Here is a 15,111-nt window from a genome sequence, read left to right on the forward strand (position 1 = left end):
ACAGTTAGGGAAATCTTCAAAAGTGTGCAGGAACTCACATGGAAACTACATTATTTCCTTTTGAGTGGGTAAAGCTCCAAGACCATTTTTGAGGCTTAAAAGGTGCTTCAGGCTGTCTCATCCTGCATAGGGACCCACAACCACTTATACAGTCCTAGGAGACACATATCGTCCCAGCATTGCTTTAATTTTTATATAGAATGCAAGACTGGTCGAATAGGAAGTGAGGAAGGCCGGACTTGAAACTGGAAGTCAGAAATGGTAACATGCTATATGGACATAAGTAAGATTTTGTCAGGTTTATTGCAGGTAGTTTTTTAAATTTATAATTGGAATTGAGTTGGAATTACAAACATAAATTATTCTGGTGCTTATACGGGTCATCGTGTGTCTGGACCCGATTTTTTGCTATTTTTTGCAACGGTCATTAAGCTAGTGCAGCGGTCATTAAATGAACACAGTGGTTTTAAGTAAATACTGTGGCGTTTAAGAAATTCTATTTCACCCAGTCTGGTGGGGGTTGCCAGAAACCTGAAGTAAACACTGGAATGAAGCAAAGAAAAAAAAACCCACCCAAAATTGCACTTATGTAACCCTGGAATGCTACATGTAGCTGAAAAGGTAAGCTGGTTGACAAGTGCCCAAAATGTGATCTCATGTGTTTGTGTGTGTGATAACTTTGAGGTCAGGTTGTAAGTAGCTTTTGGGAGAGTAACTTTGAACAAATCGATCGGCCAGAAGTCGACACCTGTTTGTATGAAAATAAAAGTGGAATATAAAAACCCCAGGGTTAATGTGAAATAGTGAAAGGAAGGCCATGTCACCCAGCCTGCCGCTTGATCTCTCCAAGGCGGATGGAGAACTGGACCTGACAATTTTGCTCTCTTACAATTTATTTATTTTATTTGTCAAGCGATTATAAGATAACAGGTATAAGTATAAACATAGTTATGAATACATGAAATGGATACATATAAGAAACATACAAAGAAACAATAGGACAGGGATGGTAGGCACGTTGGTGCACTTATGCATGGACCAACATATCAATCAAGCACATACAATCAAGAACATCAATCAATCCAATCAATCAATCCAATCAAGCACATACAATCAAGAAAATACATGATAAAAATGGACACACATCGGAGAAGGAACAAGAATAATCCTCCGGAGGATTGACAAACTTGACAAGATAAGGATTATTTCTATGACAACCGTAATAATAATAATAAAAAAAAATAGTCGAAAAAGCAATGGTCTTCCCAACGGTAACCTGTCGGGAGACCTTGTGGCAAGCCAGAAAGAAGGGAGACCGAAGCGGTCTCCGGATCTACTAGGAAAAGGCATCGAAATCCACTTCTACAAGAAAATCACTAATAGCAATTGTTCAGACGGGCTTTGGGTCACTTTAGGGATATCCGGAGGGTTGCAACGGAGTCGCAATCCAAGTCGCTTGGTGAGGAATTGCCCTGAAAGGACCGCGGACCGCTCGATCCGTCCTGGGACGAGATAAAGGCTCGACTGCACCTGGCAGGCAACGATCGCCAAGCAGAAGCTCCCCTATTTTAGGCACAGGGCGTCTTCGGCGGAGGGACGGGAGGGTCGGGGGTTGCAACCCCCCCTCCCCAAGATTGCTGGGAGACGCCGTGGATCAAGCCGGGGGCAGAGAGGATCCGCGGTGGGCGTCCCTGGAAGAGCCTCGGAGGATCCCGAGCGCCTGGGCGACGTGAGGGAGGGGGCGGCGATCGACGGCACAGCCACCAACGAGTCCAGCCGCCTCGACGGCACCTTAAACTAAATTACCTCGCGGGCGGGGTCTCGAGGCGCGTGCGCGCGCGTGCGGGCGGGACGGGGTCGCGGGGGGAGAGAGAGAGAGAGAGAGAGAGAGAGGGAGGCCGGGAGGGACGGGGAGGAGGAGCCAGGTTGGAGAAACGAGGCGCTGGTTGGCCGCCGCTCGGCTCAATGGGCGGGGCGTCTCTTCCACCGCCACTGCTCACTCACTCACTCCCTCACTCCCCCATCCCCGCTCTCTCTCTCTCTCTCCCCGCTGGCCCAGGTGCTGGTTGGCGGCCTCCCGCCCGCGCGCCCCCGCCGGCGCGCGCCTCCCACTCCTCCTCCTCCTCCTCCTCCGCTCCCTCCCTCCCCTCGAACTCGGCTCGCCGTGCCCGCGCGCGCCGCTTTTCGCCCGGGCTGCGCTCGGACATGGCGGCGGAGCTGAGCGCCGAGCGGCTGCGCTCGCTACCCGCCAGCTGGAGCTTCGGCATCAGCCGCGGTGGCCGCATCTTCTTCATCAAGTAAGCCGGCTGGAGCGGGGGCGGGGGTGGTGGTGGAAAGAGTGGGTGGTGGGGTGGTGGAAGGAAAGGAGGGCGGCCGAGGCGGGGTGATTCCGGGGTGGGGGGTGTCGAGCTCCCCTCCCTCAACATCTTTCCCTTCTCTTCTCTCCCCTCCCCTCCCCCCACACCCTTTGGCAGCGAGGAAGCGAAGAGCACCACTTGGCTGCACCCGCTGACGGGCGAGGCGGTGATCACCGGGCACCGGCGCAGCCCAGGTAAGGCGGGCACTTTCCTCTGGAGGGCATCGGGCGGGGAAGTGTGTGTGGGGGGGGGGGGTGGGGGGAAGGGAGGGAGTTGTTTCCACCATCCCTGCTTTACTTTTCCCTGCCCTGCCCTCCCCTCCTCTCCGTGCACCGGTGCCCCTCGTCTCCTGCACCCCTGCTGCCTCCCCGGATTTGGAAAGCCCCCCTCCCTCCCGTTGCCTCCTTCCTAATTTTAAAATTTCCCACAACCAAATCAACATTTTAATGCTGCCCCGTTTTTCTCAACTCTCCTCCTCTCCCTTCTCCCTTGCCTTGCCTGCCAGCCTCTCCCTGAGTTGGCCTTTGGCCACCGAAACTGACCCTTCTCTCCCCCTCTCTCTCTCTCTCTCTCTCTCTCTCTCTCTCTCTCTCTCGGACTTCCTTAGGTGTATATTGCTCTGCATTTCTCCTCCCCCCTTTCCCAATTCCCCCTTCTCGGTTCTGCAATTCCCAAATTTTCCGGTTGGTTCCCTCCCTTTTGCTGCATCCCTCTAAGCTTTAGCCTATTGTTTCACTGTAATTGAACATAGACACCCATCCCAAAAGTTTTGTTACTTGGCTGGCCTTTTTTTTTTTTTTTTTTGTGGTGGTGGAGGGGGGAGGGATGGGTATGGCAACTCAGGTTTGGGAAGAAGAACCCGTCCTTTTCTTTCCTCCTGTGGCTCAAAACTTTCCCTCTGGATAAAAAAAAAAAAACAACCAACCTGTTCCCTTGTTTTTCCTTGACCTTTTGACTCACCTATTTGCTTTTCTTTGTGCCACTTGCCCTTTGGTTGAATGCAAGATTTTTTCCCCCCCTGTTCAGTTCAAGACTACTGTACTATCATTTATTTTGTGGCAATACGTTTTTCTCTGCTCTGTGAAAATTGTTCCTCTCCCTCATAACTTGAACCAAGGAGATTTTATTAATTGTTTCACCTTTCATGCAATCATCACTGAAATACCTTCTCTCCCTCCCTCTCTCTCTTGCTCTAACCTTATCTCTTTGTCATTTTATCTGAAGCTCTTCTTCTGGGATCATAAACCTGCCCACTCCTTTCTCACACCCCATCCCTTTCACAGCATCACCTTGTCTTTCTGTTCTCTCCGTTTATCCTTTAACCAAGTAATTCCTAAGTTAAGGGTCCTGGACTTAGAATATTGTTTTGAACTCTGTCTAGGCAAGTCAGGCATCTGATTGGAGCATCCCTGTAAATCCATTGTTATCTCCTAATGATTGACAGTTTGGGCATCTATGGCCCTGTATTTATCAAGTAAAAAATTCCTCTGGTTTCTTTGTCATCCTTTAAGCCAGCTTTCTCCCTGTGTTTAAAATGCCTTTTCCAGCAGTATATTGACTCTGGATGAATATTAGCATCCCTGTTCCAATTCTGACCAGGACCTCTGTTACTAATCTACAAAATACTCGTGTTATTGGCATCACATTTCTATCATTTATTTTCAAGTTATTGCATCCTTAAACCCAACTAACTTTTAAACTTTCTCATGTATGCTCACTTTTGCTGCTTTATTAGCCTGCCTCTCTGCATGGTTGCTACTCTTCTTTCTCCAGGTACACATCCAGAGAACTAAGAGGTGCCCATGTATGTTAATTTGACTGCATTTGCTCAAATGAATATTGGGGGGGTTAGACTCTGCCATTTGTTTCTCTGGAGACGAAAAGCAGCAGAGAAGGTTCTGGCTGGAAAAAGAATAATTGGTTGCTGGTATAGCACATCAATCAACAATGCCATGGGGAAATGGGTGTTGCTATTCAGCAATGCAATTGCTCCCCGCTTCTCTTTCCTTTATGCAACTGGATGTATGAAATAGGGGAAAAATAGGAAAGGCAATCCAAGGATATTTGGATTAGGATGACTGGTCTGGCATTTTTGCATTATTTTTTTTTTTTTTTTAGATTTCATTAGTCTTTGCTTTTGACTCCATGTGACCTGGGACCAGTTTCAAGGCAGAGTGAAGTTCTTTTGTTTATCTCTCTTCCTAGTCATAGTTATGGGAAATGTCATGGGATAGTTTATAGCCAGCTGTGTTTCAGAGTCAGAAACCAGAGCTGCTGGTTAATTGAGAAGAGTTCCCTGCTCCTTGTATAATTAGTGTTTGTGTTAATTGAAAAAGTCCAGCAGGTAAGGGGAAGGGGCAGATGCGCTTGAGTAATTTGGCTGTTGAACGCAATTGTTTTTCTCCTGTAATTCCATCCTGGTCTTAAATTAATGCTTTTGCCTTTACTGAAGGAAGTTTTTTTCCCCCTCACATTTCAGATGTATTGTGTTTCATTCTACCATTTAAATAAGTGCTTTGCTTTGTTTTGCAAGTGCCAAAATATGTTAATGTCTCTAAGAAAAAAAAATCCGTTTTGGTTGCTTTTAAGGTATTTTGGATAATGAACAAAGCCTTGTTTTTAGACAAATGGAATTTCTTCTTCAGGCTTGCATGGCAAATTCTGAATACTCTTGTGATAATATTTGGATAAGAAATTGTACCAATCAGACCTGCTGTTTTACTCTTACATGGAAATAACATGTGAAAAGCTATATTACGCTGGCTTGTATAACCTTTTAATTGTGATTGTGGGAACTTGTTATGTTTATCTTGAGGAAAGCATCTCTGAATTTAATTGCTCTTTGTTTATAGAATGTTTACCATGCAGAAGTGTTCTACATCAAGGTCCCAAAATAGCTTTAAATGTCTCACCAAAATATTCTAACACCCAAAGTATTTGAATTACCTGTGCTCAAACATATATATGGGACTATTATAAAAAGCAAAGCCAGCTGTATTTATGCATAGTGCAGTAGGTGAAATGACTATTTTAAGCAGTGAGCCTTGTAATTAAGCACAGCTTTAGTGATCTATTTTCTCCACAATGCTTTGTTTTTTGTTCTAAAGATGAGAATTTTGAATTTTGTTTTTAAAAGGAGATTCAAAATATTGATGTTTAATTGATGACTATAGAGAAGCAGCATATCTCTCTTGCCTCGTCACTAGATTAATAGTGAAAATTAAATCTCTGTACTACAGATAGTCCTCGACTTACAACAGTCCATTCAGTGATCGTTCAAAGTTACCATGACACTGGAAACTGTGGCCGTTTTTCACAGTTTCAATCTTTGCCGCCTCCCCGTGATCCTGTGATCAAAATTCAGCTGCTTGGCAATTGGTTTATATTTAGGACCATTGCTGTTTCCAAGGGTCACGTGATCACCTGTGGTAAAGTCAAATTTTGAGGTCAATTGAGAATTGAGGATTACCTGTATTGGTTTACTTGTGGATGCTTCCAAGTAAAACTTGAAAATATAGCTAGATCAGGGGTGTCAAACTCAATTTCATTGAGGGCCACATCAAGATTGTGGCCCTCGGGGGGGGGCGTGCCAGGATTGGTGTGGCCAGCTCGACGTCACACGTGTCGGGGGCGCCTTTGGTAGCCTGAGCGTTCTGCCAGCGAAACTGGCTTCCAAGATCCATTTTTGGCTACAATGGCCTCCTGCAACCCTCTGCCAGTGAAAACGGAGCTTGGGGAACCCTTCTGAGCTCTGTTTTCACTGCCAGAGGCACTGTGGGCCAGTCCTTCACTGTTTCCAGGGCGGCCCTGCAGGCCAGATCTAAACACCCTGCAGGCCAGATCCGGCCCCCGGGCCTTGAATTTGATACCCCTGAGCTAGATGTTGATACTTGGACATCAACTATGTGTAATAATGTTTAACTAGATACCATTTTAGTAGTTCAGCTCAGGTATTTTACGATTGGCACAACAGCTACATGAAGTGAATGAAGCTAGTTAACTTAAGATGTGGGAAGACATTTTTCAGTATCTCTATCTGTAGTTGAAGAGATGAACTATAATACTCAGAAATATTTGTGGCAATACTTAAAAGTCTTTAGGATTAGTTATTGAGCTGTGTTTTACTTTCATAATTTAAATCTTATTTGCTCTTGAGTTCATAATGAGTCAGAATTTGGGGCATCTATGAGTTATAAAATTGTTTTCTTTTGAAACATTGTAGAATAAAAAGCTAAAACAATTGCAAATGCTTAGTGCAATAAAATGATTTTCAAACATATGATGAGACTATTTTTTTCTACTCTAGATCTACCCACAGGTTGGGAAGAAGCATATACTTTTGAAGGTGCAAGATACTACATAAAGTAAGTGAAGCTCAGCATGCAATATTTTGTTGCGCCTGCTTATTACTATATACTTTGTCTTAAGGAGCCTTATATTCTTTTCAAAGTGCAGTTTGGTGGCAAGATGGATGCGTGAGATAATCTGTAGAATGGGATTTTGCTATGTAACAACAATGCCTTATGGCAGTAGCTTAAGGGAAGGAAGAATGGCATATGTTTCTGATTCTTGCAGTGATTGTTTGAGATAGGTGAAACTAAGGAATAGCAATTTGATCATGACAGCTAAGGACTACAGTATTTGTAAAGGTTTGGCCCTAATGGGAAATCCAAATTTCTCACATAAAAATCCAACTTCTGCACTTATATCCTATATTTGGGCCACTCTAGGATGGTTAAATTGGGAGTTATGCCTTTCTGTGCCATGGTGCTCTTATTTTGATGGAAAATGTAGTGTGGGCTAAGGAAAACATAAAACCCCACATCCATGGGAGTATTGTATATGTTTGCCATCTTGAAATATTTATTGAAATAAATAATAAAGGTGGGTAAAACATCTAATAAATAAAATACACTTACATTTGAAGAAAAAAACAACAAAGAGTTACTGCTCTATGGGTCCTCCTGCCTACCTAATCTGAGTCTTAGATGGCTGCATTTATCTGTTTGCATCTGTGACCCTGAAAATGTGGGGTAATGATAATAATTGGAGGATTTTGCAGCATGTGAGGATTTTTATTACATGATGAAAAGCTTCAGAAAACGGTCCATATGTATTTCTATTTAATTTCTGGCTATTGAATAAAAAAGAATGGTTTCAATAGTTTAGGTAGTCTTGGGAAAGTGTTCTTCATGGAATCTAGAGAAGCCATTGGTAGTTACCATAAATAGCATCATGGATGGTTAGACTATGTACTTCTTTATTCTATAAAAGTTTGAGATGATCTCTGTTGTCCTACATAAAGAACCTACTACTTAGTGACAAACCTGGTGTTCTAGTTTTGATATTCTTAGGAAATGGACATACTTGTGTATTAAATGTGATTGTGTATTCTACACAGAAATATAACTTATTCCACTAAATTTCCTAATAGCCCATTGGAACAAAATACGGCAGAATAATGTAGAGAAAGAGTGGAAAATGCTGAAGTCAGTAGCATATTGGTTATCGTGCTGTTTTTGTAGAAAATAAGCATTTTTGAATTTTCCTGTTTTATGATTTTTGTGGTACGTTTAAGTACAGGATGTTATCAGAACTGTTAAATGGTGGGCATGTGGCTGATAGTGCTTCATCATCAAGTTATTCTGTTGTCATTGAAATAATTACCTAAATATTATGCCAAAGCTCAGAAAGCATATGCTCCTCTTCTTTAAAGCTTTCTTGACATAATTTGGTAATGAAATGTTGTGTGACTCTCTGGTGTAAATATGCATATCTTGCAGAATGCATTGAGTTTATGTGGTGGAATGTAATCCAGAGTCCCAAGAGGAAGGGGCTCTTTCCCAGGGAGCAAAGGGACAACGTAGCTTGCAATCTTCGATATGCAGGAAAAGGGTAAAGATGGACCCCCCTCCCCAGAGGTTTACTGAATATATCTAACAATGAAGCAAATAGTCTGGCAATAGCTTTAGTCTGGCAAGATTCCGGTCTATAGATGAGCAACAATAGAGAAACTACTGTGTCATTCTTGGGGCTGACAGTTCATGTCATACAGAATATTTCGGTGGGTGAATGAGATGGGCGGATTCTAAATTTAATAAATAAGGGTCCACGACTTATAATCATAATTGAGCCTGGAATTACAGTTGTAGGCTTTGTGGATGGTTAAACAGGTCATCATGGTGATCGACTTGATTTTCTGATATTTTTGTGGCAGTTGTTAGGTGAAGCACCATGATTGTTAAGCGAATTCATAGTCATTAAGAGAACTCTGTAGTCGCCAAGTGAACCCCTTGTCTGCAATGGTGGTATTTTCCAGAAATCAGAAGTAACCAGTTTCTGGCAAAAATAAAGTAAAATTGTCAATTGCAGTCATGTGACTGTGAGGGACTATAAATGGCCATCAATGTGGGCCAGTTGCCAACTGTGATCACATGACTGAATTGGGGGAGGGTGGCCATCAGAACTTCAAATCTGGGTCATACGTACCTATTTTGGTTTTGTCGTAACTTCGAACTAAGCAACCTGTCATAAGTCAAGGACTACCTGTAAATAAATACCTTTGTCATATAAATAATAAAAATGGCAGCTTTTCTTAGGTTTAGGCTGGTAATCCATTTATTCTGGCAGTGAAACATTCTTCAGAGATTGATTCACAAAATTTCTTACAGCTGGATGTCAGATTCTTCTCTTGAGAAGAGCTCCCATTCATTTTTTTAATTTATTAAGTTTCTGCTCCTTAAGGTAGATTAAATCAGGTTAAGCACATAAAATACAATAATATAACAATAAAACTATCTGACACCTCTAAGGATCTAATAGTTTGGTCTAGCTGTTTTAGCTGTGTAAATTTGCTTGTATCATTTGCTTTCATGTTTACATGTGAATCTAGAAAGGCACTCAAACTTTGAACTCGGATCTTTAGGATCATTATAATTTTCTCAGCACAGGTTGTATTTGAGAAGGCAAATGTCAATTGTTTAGGTCTGAGATTCATAGATGAAAATGGTATCATAAAACTACTATAGACATTCGAGCACTTGACTGATCTGGCAAAGATATTTACATATGAAGCTTCTAATCTTACCTGGTATTGATTTCCCTGAACCATGGAGAGGGTTAGGGTTAGGGTTTAGGATTAGGGTTATGCTGTTGTGGTCCTTCCATTTGCAAAATAATAGAACTCAGGTCTACCGTTTGATCCCTAACTATTTAGTCATTTTATGAAATGCTCTGCAAATTTTCAGAAGGAAAACTTGTAAAGTGAAAAATGAGGAAAACCTATATGCAATAGTAACATGCAGGTAGTCCTTGACTTATGACCATAATCGAGCCCATGATTATGGTAGTTATTCCTTGCACTTGGGAGTTAAGGAATTACATCAGGGGTCCCCAACCACCGGTCCGTGGACCGGTACCGGTCCGCGGAACAAGTCTTACCGGGCCGCTGGTTGCTGGGCGCCTCCATCTTTTTGATAAAAAGTGCTTCTGGTGAGCTTTTCCGGGTAGAAAGCTCACCGGAAGCACTTTTTCATCAAAAAGATGATGGCGCATGCTCGTGAGCTTTTCCGGTAGAAAGCCATTTCTACCCAGAAAAGCTCACCGAGCATGCGCCGCCATCTTTTGATGAAAAAGTGCTTCCGGTGAGGTCACCGGAAGCACTTTTTCATCAAAAAAAGATGGCGGCGCCCAGTTGATGCCGGTACCGGGCCGCGGCATAAAAAAGGTTGGGGATCACTGCATTACATGACTGAAACTGATTTTTCAGCATTTTTTGTTTCTTTTCTTTAAGGAAATCCATTATACCCAATTAGGCATTTTTTATGGAAACCAGAAGTAGATGCCAAAAGCCAGTGAACAATGTCAAAATTTGTGGTGACGTGACTATGGGATGCTACAAATAAATCGTTATATATATGAGCTGGTTGCCAAGCACCCAAAATATGATCACATGAGCATGGGAGTACAGGGTGCAGATGTTGTAACTTCAAAATTAGATCTTAAGTAGCGTTTGAGGGAATCAGTCATAACTTTGAAGGGTGGTAAGTTGAGGACTCTCTGCACATATTTGTTGTATTTATGGCAGACTTACTTGAGACATCACTAGAAAGCAATTGCAGATTTGAAAGGCTTGATCTCAAACATAGATAAAATAACAATATGATTACTTAATGAAAGCAATGACAGGAAATAGCTTGTTCAAATTGCAAGTAGGATTGCAATGAAGTTTCCTAACTATACATTTTCATCAGGTCCTTTAATGAACTGTGATTATAAACAGAGGTAAAGAATGTGGTGAAATCACAGAGAGAAACAGCAGTGATTCCTATTAACAACCAAGAAACCTTTTTAAAAATGACCACAGTAAAACAAGGAACATGTTCTCTTTCCTCAGTAAAATTGCTTATGACAAGCTAAGCTAATAGCAATTGTTTATCATTCCATTTTTTCACTTGTATCTTCCATCATGCATTTCCAATATTTTTCCATGGGATATTTGATGCTTCTTCCATAGGCATGGTACATATTTTTTTTACAAATGTAGTTTCTGGTCTGGAGTTAGATCTGGAGACTTTCTGAATTATGGCTGTCGTACCAATAAAATCTGATAAGATATCTTTTTGCAAACAGGTGCCATCATAGATAGCTTGAACATTTATTGCATAAGTATTCCAAATCATATGGGGAAATCTATACTAATTAAAAAGAGTATATGATATTCATAACATTAAATTACTGTTGTCTATATTGTTACCTGTTTTTCCTTCTTGATGTTGTTTCTGTACTAATTACATACTGGAAGTGTTCTCCAGAACAAAGACTGGTAAATGGAGTCTATTTGTTTTGGGTAATAAGGTTTTGTCAGAAGTTGTGATAGCAGTTTACTTTTAATGAGCTTAGTGAAGGATTTCAGGTTTTATTGTAATTCAATTTAGTAGAGGAATACAGATACTGCAGTTTGATAGTACGGGTTAAAGGAAAAAAATAGATTAGTTCTATCTGAAAAAGTAGATACTTCTAGCATTGGAAAATCAACTATTTTATTTACTAAGAATTTAAAATAGACAAGCGTACTGAAATTCCTCATAAACAAATTGTTCTTTGAATAATCAGAATTTTAATGCTGAACCCTAAAAAAAGATATTTAGTTCATAGTAGATTTCAACTCATGGAGAAAATATGTGGACAGTAAGAGTCAAAAAGGAATTGATGGCCCATAATCAATCAATAATGTTTTCAATAGAGAAGAGTAATTGAAAATAGCTTCACTAGTTTCCCTTTTACCATAAGTTGCTATATTACAAACTTAATTGAAACTTTGGTACTATCTCTTACAATGACTTGAAGCATCAGTTAAAGTACCTCAGGAAGTAAAAAGGGAAAAGTGATCTAAGTGAAGCATTTTCTCCCTCAATTTTTTTCATGTCTCTCCATTTCATGTTCTTGTTCAAGAAAAGTGAATTATCTGTATTGCATTTTGCATGTATGAAGCCACCTAGAAATCAGAAACGTATAATTAACTTCTAATCCCTGGTGCTTTCTTTGCACTGTGTGAGAGAACAGGTGGCCCTAGAACCAAGCTAGTATCATATTGATCTTTTGTTCTGAATTGGATGGTGTTTGGGGTGTTATCTTTCTGACCTGTGAATGTCCCAAACAAACACAAAAAGCAGTGTTCCACTCTGCTGATTTTGCTTCTAGTATACATTTTTTGCAAGGTGACAAGAGGTCAGGCACATAGATAATTGCAAGAGTGTTTGACACCGTTAAAGAGATGTTGATATAAATATGAGATGTTGACAAGGAAGATTTATCCCAGTGCTTAGTATTGTGACCATTGTATTCTTCAGTTTTATATCAACAAGACATAGTATTCTTCCAAGAAAAAATATTTTCAGATTAAAATTTCTTCCAGATTAGTCATTGATAAAGTCTTGTCAGGTGAGAATTTTAGTAAGGTTAGGAATCTGCATTTGGAGGGCTTACACAAAGAGGCTACAGATAATCCTCAACTTATGACTACAATTGAGCCCAAAATTTCGATTGCTAAGCGAGAGAGTTTTGAAGTGAGCTTTGCCCCATTTTATGATTTTTCTTGCCACTGTTGTTAAGTGAATCACTGCAGTTGTTAAGATAGTAACACAGTTGTAAAGTGAATCTGGCTTCCCCATTGACTTTGAGTGTCAGAAGGTCGCAAATGGGGATCACATGACCCCAGGGACACTGCAACCATCAATATGAACAGTTGCCAAGTGCCTGACTTTTGATCACGTGACCATGGGGATGATACAACGGTTGTAAATATGAAATTTTTATTTATTTCTTTAATTTAAATAGGTGGTCATAAGCCACTTTTTTTTCATTGTAATTTCAAATGGTCACTAAATGAACGGATGTAAGTCAAGGACTACCTGTATGTTGTCTCATGCATCTTGGCTCAACTTTTCTATTTTAAAGTGTCCCAAGCTTCATGGTTTTTTAGCTTAGCATATTAGTTTTATTATCTAATGTATAGTTAAGGTAAGAAGTCACTTTGTCAACTATTCCAAGGGACAAATTTACTTAAAATATATTAAACATTAGATCAGTCTATTTTCTATTGAAGAGGATGGCCTTTGTCTACAGGGAAATAAAGTATTGTTTCCCAAACCAATTAGAAAGGAACTGTTAAAAAAAACAGTGTTTCAACTTGTGTTGCATTTAGTTAAGGGGGTGATTGCCCGGAAAGATACAAGGGATTAGTCTTGATTTCTCCATGTTTACTTATGTTTCTTCGATTCACTGCCAGTTTTCTGCACTTGTGAAATGTTCTTAATTGAAATGTACTGCTAACTCTCTTTATTTTCCCATGGTAGATGCATCTTTGGGAGGCTTTCAATTATGAACTCTTCCTGACAAATTCTTTTGCTTTCCTGAGTGCTTAACCTGAGGCAATAACACTGCTAATCAGATTGGGGTCTACAGCCACTACAGTAATATAAATGTTAATTTAGTTCTGTATTCTGATTCCACATTAGGTCAAAATGTCTCTTCCAAGAATCTATACACTGTACCTAAACATTCAGCACATCATTCCCCCCCTCAAATGCAAAACTAAGAGTACTTCATTGGCACAGTCTCACCTTTTGATCTGGGATTACTCAAACCCTCTTATCAGATAAAATAGAAGCTATAAACATTGAATATATCGTCTATTTAGGATGTTCATGGAAGCAGCACTGCTGTCCTTAACTTTTAATATCTGGAATCAATTTGTTCTTGATTATCAGTTTTTTACCTTACCATCAAGCTACAAGCAATCCTGAGTTAACAAGGTGAGTGAGACTGAAGTAATTGGGATCAGGAGCTCATTGCTAAGCTATATGGTTGCAAAGCACGATGTCATATGACTGTGTTTACTTTCGACAGCAGTTCCGGTTGCAGTCATTAAGTAAATCCTACACAATTGTTAAGCGCAACGTTATGTGATCACCATTTGCAACCTCTTGATGGCATCCCCACTGACTCTGCTTGTCAGAAACCAAGAAGTGAAAGTCACAAATGGCCATGGGGACATTGCAAATGGCTGCCGCTTTAAGAACAGATGTAAAGCATCTCATTCAGTGCAGTCATAACTTCAGTTAACTAAATGAGTGGTTGTTAACTCAGGACTACCTATATGTCTATTTAAACACACATTTAAATAATCTTTATGGTAAATCCTTGTGGGGGGAAAAGGAGGATTGGTTGAAGCCAGTCTACAGTCATTTGCCTTTGTTTACATCATTTGCAGAATTCTATAATTCAGTGTTATTTACAGCCAATGATAAAGTATAATATAAAACGATGTAAATTGCTTCTGTTGATTGGACTGCTTCAAAGGGATGGACTTTGTCCATTAAGGCATAATGAAGTGGTATATAGGTCTAAGTGCTATTGTTATTTCTTTTTTTCCAGTCCATAGTAAAAAATCTTGGCCACAGCATTCAAAATGTACTCTATGAATGGTGTTGCATAAGATTGACATTTTATTCTGTGAGTGTTGTCTCTGTATCTGTTCTTTGAACAGTGGGTAGGCTGCCTTAGTGCCTTTTCCCCATTAATATTGAGAGATGGGAATTTACTTTCCAAGCGAGGGGGATTATCTTTGTGTTTTTGATGTTCCATGCCTTTGCATTGTAGTGCTCATTCACTTAACGTGCATGCCATTATACGGTCAGTGAGTAGGAGTGCTGTCACTGTTGCAATTCAGAAATAAGATACGTCTATTTTCCAGCAAGTATAACATGGTTTCATGCATATTAGCACATTCTGGAATGTAAGTGGAAAATTGAAATCCTTCTTTGAAAAGGTTGTTTATGTTAGGATTTAGAGAACTGCAATTCCTTTTGTTTCCCTGATATCCCTTTTGATCTGTTTCTAATACTTCTTTGGAAGTACTTAGATAAAGAACATATCAAATGCTCTTCTTTGACTATCTAGAAGAAAATAAAAAATATCTGCTGTAATCATTCATAATATGAAAGCTAAACTCTATCTGGACAGTTAAAATAATGCAAAGCTGTTTAATGTTACGAAACTAAAATTGGATTAATTGGGAAGATACTTCAGATCCAGAAACCAATAATAATCTCTATTCATTTTAAGTGGCTCCACTGTTTTTCACAGACAGATGCTTTATTTGCAGACTTGGTTTGACTTGTTTAATTGAATAGAAGCAGATGAACTACGTATGACTTCTGTTCACTATTTGGGCTTTCGGACCTCAGGGATT

The 15,111-nt window shown here is 40.3% G+C and overlaps 1 protein-coding gene across 32 annotated transcripts in view; it reads left to right on the top strand.

The window, feature by feature from the left end:
* The first annotated feature begins 1,974 nt into the window (after positions 1-1,974).
* PLEKHA5 (pleckstrin homology domain containing A5) overlaps positions 1,975-15,111 on the top strand; it is a 205,164-nt gene continuing 192,027 nt past the window's right edge. For 17 of the 32 annotated variants that reach the window (XM_087968693.1, XM_087968695.1, XM_087968704.1 and 14 more), the window contains exons 1-3: positions 2,056-2,297; positions 2,475-2,551; positions 6,664-6,721. In XM_087968693.1, coding sequence (XP_087824819.1) covers positions 2,206-2,297; positions 2,475-2,551; positions 6,664-6,721 — 227 coding nt within the window. In that variant the 5' untranslated portion in view covers positions 2,056-2,205. Of the gene's footprint in view, positions 2,298-2,474; positions 2,552-6,663; positions 6,722-15,111 lie in introns of all 32 variants that reach the window. The other 15 variants (XM_087968697.1, XM_087968701.1, XM_087968728.1 and 12 more) reach the window with 5 other exon arrangements.

The sequence above is a fragment of the Notechis scutatus genome, chromosome 6 (genome assembly GCF_049901735.1).
Source record: "Notechis scutatus isolate UNSWTSFEM ecotype Mainland chromosome 6, rNotScu1.2, whole genome shotgun sequence".
NCBI classification, from domain to species: domain Eukaryota; kingdom Metazoa; phylum Chordata; class Lepidosauria; order Squamata; family Elapidae; genus Notechis; species Notechis scutatus.